Genomic DNA, 10,065 nt, shown 5'->3' with positions numbered 1-10,065 from the left:
CATCCCTGACGGACACCGCTTTGTGTACGGGAGCTTCTGGACCATTGTCTGATTAAAGACGGACTTATGAACCTGTACCTAAACGTGGGGACGAGATGGCTCAAGTGGTTAGAGCGCGAATTTACTGACCAGGAGGTCCGTGGTTCGAACCCGACCTCTGCCTCTCGACTTCCCCTGTCTAGGCTTAGGCAACCTGGCAGTATCCCGGCCCTCGTGCTTCCTTCAGGTAGCATGGCAGCTAGGCACCGGAAGGGTGTTATAGCTGGACGATCCGTACCTAAACGTGGTTTCGTAAACAAACGTTTATGAACGATATGATTGCTAAACAGGTGGTGTACACATCATGATATTTGTTTCTTTTGCTTTATCTGTCAGCTCCAGGAACAACAATGCAACATTGCGGAAGACGCTTTGTTACGTTTCTGGAAGATTCGCCAAGTCTTAAACCCACGTTACCCTTTGAAAGCCTTTAGGACGGAATGTTCAGTTACTACTTGGTGCACGATCTATCCTTATCTGCATCCGTTTACAGAATTTGTGAGTATATCACCGGTACGAATTCAAAGGAATTCAAAGCAGTGAGTGCCTCTGCTTCGTTGGACAGTAGCTCTCACGTCATTACACAACCACAGTGGAGAGTCAACATCACAACAGGTAGAAACATGTATATATTCGTAATGTACTACTCATACGGTTGCTGAAAATCCATCGACAACCCACGACCGGTTTCGCCCTTTTTTGGGGCTCATCAGGTAAATATACATGTATCGCGATATCTCGAATATCGTAGCGACTGAAACATGAGGCGGCCTGGTGCAGCACATTCAGTTGCCTGAGAACCTCACAAACGAGAGATTCAGTTGGGTTCCAGGTGAGTCTCTCGAAAAAAACAAATTAGTTTGCAAATAAGTGTATATTCGCTAAGGTAGAAACATGGTTCCGATTTGGGAAATGAGCACTCTAAAAGTGCCGTAATTTATGGGTTGTCATCGTCTTTTCATCACAAAAGTCGGGCCACTTTCAACCGTAGTGTTAGGAGGGGAGAACGAGGGCACGTTGAGCTATCCTTAAGCACCTAGGCCGATCAACAGCCTACGTCAACGAGAAACCCATACTGTTGAGTCGCAAGGTGTGCTTCTTGTTGGACTAAAGATGTCTAACTTCACAGGTCCGTGGCTCGAACCCGACCTCTGCCTCTCGACTTCCTCTGTCTAGGCATGGGCAACCTGGCTTCCTTTGGGTGGCATGGCAGCTACGCGCCGAAAGGATGACAGTCGAAGGATTTATTTTTTCATTATTTTAACTTCACAGAAGCCCTATATCAAAGGGTCGTGTTCAAAGAGTAGTGAATCCCCAAAATCCCGACAGGTGGTATAAACTAGGCCAGGTAGTCACAAGATCCACTTTCCCAGGAGAAGCTGGTCCAGTACCACGTGGATGAGTCATATTCATGATCGTTATCGGCTGTGGGAACCGTGTACTTGTCGTACAGTGGTTGTAGCTGCCACAATATCGTCTATCGATGATTTGGGGACGTAAGGTAGGTAGCTGCGCATTGGACTAATTGGTGCGTAAGTCCGGGTCTATTAATGGACTTTTGAGCGGGGGGAGGTTGAAGGGAGCTATGCAGTGAAGAGGTAAGAGCTTGGATGCACGAGCGCCATTGAGGGCACGAGTGGCCCATCTCGGTGTCCCCATCCAGGAAGACGGCAATGAGCAGCGCGGCTGAGTTTGCTGGTATCAGCTTTCACACTTCGCTATTCCAGGAGAGAAAAAATGAGCAGGACAGACATACAGAAAACGCTTTGTCATTCATTCATACGATAGGTGATGAATATGCGAAACTTACATGGAACAAGGAAAAAGAAAGTTAGGATGCCCACGGCACAAATCATCAGGCCGGGAACTACAAACGACCATCCCCACTGCGTTGTAACAAATACTCCAGCGATTAGCGAACCCAAAATGTTGCCCAGACTTGCGTGAGACGTCCACACGCCCATAAAGAAACCGCGCCTGATGGAAGGGAGAAATGTAATCGGCAAGTGATTCCAAGCAAGCGAGGTCAGACTGGGTTAAAAAGTACCGCACCTTACCCTTGCTGATAGCTAGCTATGCCGAACCATTCATGAACTAGGGTTTAGGTTAGCCGAACTTCCAACAAAATTAGCAAAGTCGCTCGAAAAAAACATAAGAACCATTGCGAAAGAGACATCGTACCTAAAGGGGAAATCTGAACAACAGGCCTCCAGTTGATTCGGAATAAGCTACAATACATGGTACTCGGTTCAAAAGAACAAAAAAACGGTGGGACCCCCATAGCGTTGGCGAATTGCATCCACTTTTCCTGCAATCAACGGTAGGCCCAAAATACGTGGATAAAACGAAGATATGATCGCAAAGTATGTCCATAAGTGCGTTTAAAACAGGCCGCGTGACAGTGTGCATGTGACCATTTGTGTACCAACGGCAATCATTCTAAAGTTCTTCAAAACTAATCGATTTGTGTGTTAGGGGAAGATAGATTTCAATTAGAGTAAACTAACTTGGCGAGAGTCTGTTGTAACAGACACAAGAGGACAAATAACTCAGTCTTGGGTGACGCGAAAACAAGGTTGGTAGCACCACAGGACGTATTGTCACAGTTTCCTCACTCCGACAAATTAAGAGGAATAACTAAAATCATAGGGAAGCTGCACGATTCCAAGTTTGAGAACAGAAGCGTGAGAAAACGCACAGCCAGGAGATCACAGACATTCCAATATTAACAAACACGTGATTGTAGAACAATCCACGAGAAGACCGCTGCAGAACGGGAAAAGCCCTTGCATTGCAAAGCTCACTATGCTGATCAGTTAGCATGAAGCGCAATCGGGATGTCCGACTAGCTAAATAAAATAATAAACGTTCAGCCGTAGCGCCCTTTTGGTGCCTAGCTGCCATGCCACCCGAAGGAAGCACGAGGGCTGGGATACTGTCAGGTTGCCCAAGCCTAGACAGGGGAAGTCGAGAGGCAGAGGTCGGGTTCGAACCATGGACCTTCAGGTCAGTAAATTCGCGCCCTAACCACTTGAGCCATTTCGCCCCGACTAGCTGTCGTTCGACTAGCTAGCGTATTCCCAACCAAAATAAAACGCCTGTACAGCACTTACCAGAGTTCTAGCACGGAGGAGAGGAAATAATGAAAGCCCCTACTGACTGCCAGTTATTGCCAGTAACAAAGAGTTCAGGCTACTTGGGTTTCGCTCACTGATGTAGGCGGATGAGAATATGTGCCTGAACCGAAAACAAGGTGGTTAAAAACTTCGTGAATTTATACTCGTCCTTTTGCGTATGGATGCTTTTCGGGGTTTCCTCATGAGCCAAATACGACCTGATGGCAACTGTTCGCGACCGGGACTCTTCACGGTGCCGACAAGCTCAAATGGTGGTTATTCGCTGTTGGTTACGGATGTACAAACCGCATATCCAGTTGGAGAATGTAAGGGAAAAGTTATCTGAGTGGAACAGTAATAGGCTAGACGACTGCGCCATCTCTCTGACTGATGACTGAAGGTGACGTTTATCCCTTGCTGTCACGTCATGCATTGTTCTTCTAACAGAGCAAAGACTGCGGCATTAGTGGCCCTTGTACGCGGGCCATGAAGTAGTGATCAGCTTAGTCCATTCCGCTTCGTGTGGGTAAATAACAATCGTTCAGCTGTGGCATCCTTTCGGTGCCTAGCTGCCACGCCATCTGAGGGAAGCAAGAGTGCTATGATACTGTCAAGGTGTCCAAGCCTAGACACGGGCAGTAGAGAGTCACAGACTTCCCCACCAATAGCTTCGTGCTCTAAACACTGAGCTGTCTCGTGTGACTGACTTGCGTGTGGATACGCCCAGTGTAACGTCTGTTGACTGGTCCACACCACTATTGTCGTAGGTGATGTACTGTCTGTCAGGTTTCGTCACTCGTTCCCATACACGTGATTTCCGTCCGTCATTCGCTCTCCGGTAGTTAACAAGTTGGTCATTCAGCGGCGCAACTGGATCTTCAGCCAGATAAGAAAGGCTCACCCATTTTGGTGAAGCGCAGTGACCATGTGATTTGCATCATGCAGGTTAAGCAGAACTACTGGTCCAAACATTGTCTTGAATTTAGGAAAGTATGTATTCCGGAAATGGACGTAAATTCAGTCCAGTCTGGATATCTGAGTTCGCTCAAAGCGAGCAACTGCGTCTGTAATTATTCCGCGTCTAAACATTCGGCGATACAAAAAACGACGTTAACCGTTCCTCTACACTGGTTTAAAGACGTGATCGACGAATACGGCAAAGTTTAAAAAACATGTGTGAACAGGTGGTTTGAAACAGCCCTCGACTCACCGAGATTTACCGAACCAATTGCCCATACAGGCGACCACGGCAGGCCAGCCAGTGGCCTGTAAGATACCGCCGAGTAACTATAGTGTTGAGAGTAGAGTGGGAGATGGGCGATTAATGGAGGCAGCACGTGAGCACCAGGTTTTACATCAAATCCAAACAGGCCACCTCATAACATGGGTGTAAAAAGGTGGCTGAGGGTAACACTATCGCTAGATGGATTAATCACTGACCTGAACAATCAAGTAGAAAGCGTACGAATGAATGTTGAGGAAGAAGCCAAGACCAAAAGCAATGGTTGCCAAACCAGTGAGCACCGAACCGACCGTCAGGAAGTGTCTCAAGTGGAAATGATCTGCCACATGGCCACTAAAGAGAAAAACGAAGGGAAAGTGGGGGAGAATAGGCTGCTTGTGGACGAACAGTGACACGAAGTGCGTTGCAATCTGACTAATGTGAAACTAGCAATAAAATTCCAGAAAACAGCCCTTCACAGTAGATAATGATGAAATGAATTGAGAGATTTTCCCCAAACCGCCGTTGGGTCTTGGTTAACATTCATAGCGCAGACAATAAGGTTCTTAAAATCGTTCCGACAACCATCGCTAGTAAGCGGTTGTGTGCAGTAAGAGAAGTCGACACGAAATAGCCGTCCGAGAGCATTTTATGACATGCAAGTTGCCAATTTCAGATAATGTTCCTAGTTTTTGTCAGGGGCCAGTTTGGTGTCACTACGAATAAGTTTACTAGTGCACGCCACTAATTAGTAGAGAAGGTGCAGATGTCAATGGTATTTCACACAACTGACACGAATTTCAGAATAACAGCATAATTTAGTGGGGGTGGTCACGGAAAACTTGGTTGTTGTTTAATCAACTTGCTATTGAATATAGCATATATTATGCAAACAGCTGTAAACAGTATGAAAACAGCTGTAACAACCTTTCAGTGTCCAGTTGCCATGCCATCAAAAGTAAACATGAAGGCAGAGAAACTACCAGCCTACACAGGAACAGATCGAAATCACGGATCGTGCGGTCAGTAGGTTCGCGGTTCGAGCTATTTTGAGCTCGAGTTACTACTTGCTGATGTGAAAGCAAGCCTTCCCAGCCGTTACTACCAGAAAGGTAGAAAATCACTCGGTGAGTCAGAGCAGAAATTTGGTGGGGCATAACAACCGTGGTCACTGCGGAGGAGTAGACGCTGTAGAGAGGTGTTCTGTGCGGTAACTGTCAGCTACTCAGAGGTCGAGCTGATTTCCATACTGGGATCACCAAATGACCGGATGTGGGGAATCCAGCAGAGATAATCTTCCGTAAAGGTACCAGTGGAGAGAAGGACAGACCAAACTAACGTAATCGATATCAATTGTAACTGGTTGTTCGCATCAGTGGCTGAACACCCACTTACCTTACGAACATGCTCACGGAATATGCCGACAGAAAGACGAGGTCCAACGTGCCAAATAACGAGTCATAATTGTCCCCATCTAAATAGTGGTAAAACTCAAAAGACCGTCAAACATACCAAAAGGCTTCCAGTCGCAAAATGTCGAATTTTCCGCTACGATAGGTACGTGGGTTTCATCAGCAATCTCCGAACAGTTGGCATGTAGCACTGACTTGACCACGCTAATCGGTTTACGTGAAAGATGGTAGCAGGTGTATATTAAAAAAGTGGCGAGAAAAACAAAAGCTTGTCCTCTGAAAGAACTTTATTGGGTGAAATGTAGAACAAACCCTTGATCTGTCCATGATGGAATGTACCGATTGAGCAGCTTTATGCCCGGGGCCAAACTCGGCATCGGCAACGACTTGTGAGTGCAGCTCACTTGCTAGCGAAATACAATCTGAGACAGCAAGTGGGTAAACTGAAAAAAAAGATTGGAAGGGATGAGTGCCACCTCTAGCACAGTCAAGTGAGCCTGCAAGACAGGGGAAGTTTAATAGTGAAACCATGTCAACTGTTAATCTGGTTGATTTCGTGCCCACGCCACTCTCATCTGAATGACCATTCTTCTGTACCGCAGGACATCCTAGTGTGAACCGCATACCACTGATCATACCGGGATTCCAACACGTCATCTGACACGAAAAGTATGGGAGTTATTCCTATCCCATCAGTCCGTGCTTTTAGTAACCGAGATCGTTCAGCTGTAGCACTCTTTCGGTGCCTAGCTGCCATGCCACACGAAGGAGGCACGAGGGCTGGGCTACTGCCAGGTCGCCCAAGCCTAGAGGGGAGAAGTCGAGGGGCAGAGGTCAGGTTCGAACCACGGACCTTCCGGTCGGTAAATTGGCGCTCTAACCACTTGGTCCATCTCGTACGCGCTTTTGAGCGACGTCGATTCAATAAGTGTCCTGGTTATACAGATAGATCCGTCTTTCAGGAATCTCCGGTCGGGTAACATCAAGGGTATTTTGGACCGGTAAAAAAACGTGTGGTTACCAGTAAGTGATTGCAGGATTTATGGAGTCTGCATCCACATCATCCTTGTCTGAGCAGTCCTCACCCTACGTTGGCATGTGTGACAAATACACGCATAGGGGCGATGTGGTTCCGCTGTGATTTTAGATACCATACATCTGAACACGTAATTGATCCTTCTCAGATAGCACCTCGGTAGAATGGAGTGAATCAGTTATAAACAGTGTGCAGTGCTGCAACAGTCCCAACGACCGTGGAAATTTGTGCGTCTGTGACAGAGAGTGCGGAACAGATGTGACCACGGACTGAAGATGATGGTTAGCATCATTATCATCGACAGCATACCATCAGTGTAAAACACTGATGCATCAGTTCATTGTAACCCCTGCGATAGATTAGGGGTGTAAATGTGTGTTGGAGGTAGCGGTGAATTCATGTTCCGAATCGTTTGTGCACCACCACAGACAGAATTGATCTGATTGTGCGAGTCGTTTTGTTGATTAAGGGTCTTGTGCCTTAGAATAACTTCCGGCTAATTTCGGACTACCTTCACTAAGCACATAACTGCGCGGCAAAAATTCTGCAAGGCAGGTGATGCTTCAGCATGTAAGGCATTTAGAATAAACACCGCAGTGACTAGCTCATCCACGGAGGGTTAGTTGCTCAAAACTATCTGGCGAGCCTAGTTATAACCGAATCGATATTGTTGTCCAATTAGAATGCTTCAGAACTCTAGTGACCACATTATCCGGTTATTTCCATCTAGATCCTGTATTGCTTGGTATGTTATCCCCGATGCCACCGTTAGGCTACTGGGCATACAGTGAAGCAACTTGTGATGGATCCCTCCTGCAGATAAGCCTGACACTGCGTCCATTCACCATTCGTACAGAGACTCCCGAATTGATGATTGGAGCCGCAAATTTTATGGAAATTACTGGGTGTATTTTACCGAAGCCCGGTACCTAGTGGAAAGAAACGGATGAGGTTCGAGCTACACGTGATTCCACTGATTAAAACAAAACCCGGGCATGTATCAAACACATACCGAGACACATTGTGGCCTAAAGGATGTTTTGCAGGTTCACCCGAGTAGACCAGTGAAAGTGATGGAACGCCTCTATCAGATGCTCTGTGGATACGGTAAGCACACTGACACGTTAAGTCAGTCAAAGTGTTTCCGTACCCTTCTCGTTACCGTCCCCTAAAAATAATACAGAAACGGCATGATTTGTACCTGGCGTGGTCCTTATTGACTTCGAATCTTTTTGGTAGCTGAGATGCCCAGCCGCCGTGCATACACCATGATAATCTGGACTATGACCATTGGCGTGTGTTTGAAGATGGTAAATGGTGGAATTATTTCCCAACGGAAATGGATTTCAAGCTCGCCTGCATAGAACACTGAGGGCCAGAGGCTACTCAATAAGTGACTTCTAGAATGAAGAGACCAGCAGACACAGAAGCGGTCGCAAGATTAATATTCTCCGGTGTCGAGTCGCATACCAACAGGATGAGATCAGCTACAATGTCAACAAACTTTTAACTCCCCGTGGCAATGACATCGGATTGTTCACAAAAAGATTCAGGGAAGAGCCCGAGATCTGGGCAGCAGAAATCACATGTACGAACTCAAGATCAGTTTTATAGATGAAACAGACGTCCGTTGCCGAAGAACTCATAGAAGTGAATTAGGAAGTGTGCCGACGTCCTAGCTTCGACAACCAGGCCAGAATTCGAGTCCTGAAGACGTCTAAAAAGGCAGTAGACGTGCGGAACTATGCAGCTCATATCGATGTTTCGGAACATTGCAATTACTTGTTAACTCGGATAAATCCTGCAGCGATTCATAGAGACTCGGGTACAACAATCAGTGCGGTAGCATGGCGTCACCTGGGAATGCATAATAAACAAAGAACACCGAAGCGCGTACTTTTGAAACCGCATATTATGGATCGGCCCATCGATCAGGGATGAGGTTCAGCAAGGTTCTGCGGCATACGAACAGCCCAACGAGTATTGGCTACGGAGTGCGACAAACCGGCACATCGGTCGCACTCGATTGAAAGCTGTAAACCTGTTAGGATGGTTGGGTTCCTGTGCTGCAATGAATCTGAGGGCTATATTGGTTAGAACTCGATTTCCCAAGGTTAAACTATGCCAGGAAGACCAACCCAATTGGCCTGACGAAGAGGAGCGAGTCCGACCTGCTTAGAATCCGTATAACGAGGCGAACTGGAGGTAAAGTCGTACCTTTCTCTGCTATACCAGTGTAAAGGAAACAAGGCGGTTCTATCGGGCGACCAGCATGTCTATACTTACGAAAGCAGTGATGCTGCCTTCCTTTGAAGAAGGACGGGTTAGAAAAGCTCGGTCATGGAAAATGGAAATGCACGTGTGTTTCCCGCCAACCATCGATGCCTTGCAATTTGACTTTTGAGCCAAAGGCTTTGGATGAGAGCCCTAAATACCGTCTTGTTCAGTATCTCGACCGATTGACAACCATAAATTGCACACATACACGTAACCTCATTTCACATTAGCCGTCGCGTGTTACCCTCAGCTCAGTGGCTGAGGCGTCAGCTTACGGACCGGAAGGTCCGTGGTTCGAACCCGACCTCAGCCTCCCAACTGCTCCAGTCTAGGCTTGCGCAACCTGGCAATATCCCTTGTGCTTCATTCCGTCGGCATGGCATCTAGGCTTCAATAAGATGCTACAGCTGAACGATTGACTGATTAAGATCAGCCGGGCATACAGCAGGGCAGGTAAGTGAAAACAGGTTACTGTTGACGCCTCCCCTCTTTCTATTTCATGTGCTTTTTTCTTCCCCAAGGAGCACAACAAGCTGATCATGCCCTAACATTGGACTTGCTTGAATTGATGTGTGTTGTGCTTCGGAAACAAGAATTCAAGATACAAGCACCGTGATTGAGTTAACATCCTGTCACTCTCCAGTCGTTTCCGGCTGCGCACCCTCGACAATCCAGAGGCTGCTGTAACGGGATGCGCAGGGGTCGGTGCCATCATAAGTCATCGAGCGGAAGGATTTTCGCTCGACCGGATACCCACTGATAGTCACCTGCGTGCGGTTCGTCTGGCAACGCCTGTGAAGCGCCCTCACAAGGTGTTCATGTCTGCTTACGCCTCAAACGACTGTAGGTCTGACACCATTAAAAGGCAAGTTCTATGAAAACCTGAATGCCCTGTTTCGGCGAGCCAGAAGCTCATATATCGTTGTGGCTGCCGGAGATATGAATCAACGAGTGTGCAGGCTT

General features: G+C 47.1%; 1 protein-coding gene across 1 annotated transcript in view; it reads right to left on the bottom strand.

Moving 5' to 3' along the window:
- T265_02720 (hypothetical protein) overlaps positions 1-9,485 on the bottom strand; it is a gene marked incomplete at both ends in the record, with an annotated part of 28,573 nt that extends 19,088 nt beyond the window's left edge. The window contains 10 exon segments of the mRNA XM_009167035.1: positions 1,850-2,016; positions 2,804-2,992; positions 4,366-4,442; positions 4,596-4,731; positions 5,773-5,851; positions 5,890-6,065; positions 6,076-6,232; positions 6,387-6,722; positions 8,451-8,532; positions 9,378-9,485. Of these exon segments, the coding sequence (XP_009165299.1) occupies positions 1,850-2,016; positions 2,804-2,992; positions 4,366-4,442; positions 4,596-4,731; positions 5,773-5,851; positions 5,890-6,065; positions 6,076-6,232; positions 6,387-6,722; positions 8,451-8,532; positions 9,378-9,485 (1,507 nt within the window).
- Between the last annotated feature and the right edge of the window lie 580 nt (positions 9,486-10,065).

The sequence above is a fragment of the Opisthorchis viverrini genome (assembly GCF_000715545.1).
Source record: "Opisthorchis viverrini unplaced genomic scaffold opera_v5_35, whole genome shotgun sequence".
Classification (NCBI taxonomy): Eukaryota; Metazoa; Platyhelminthes; class Trematoda; order Opisthorchiida; family Opisthorchiidae; genus Opisthorchis; species Opisthorchis viverrini.
Note: the sequence above shows the minus strand (reverse complement) of the source record. Positions and strands in the feature narration are given on the sequence as shown.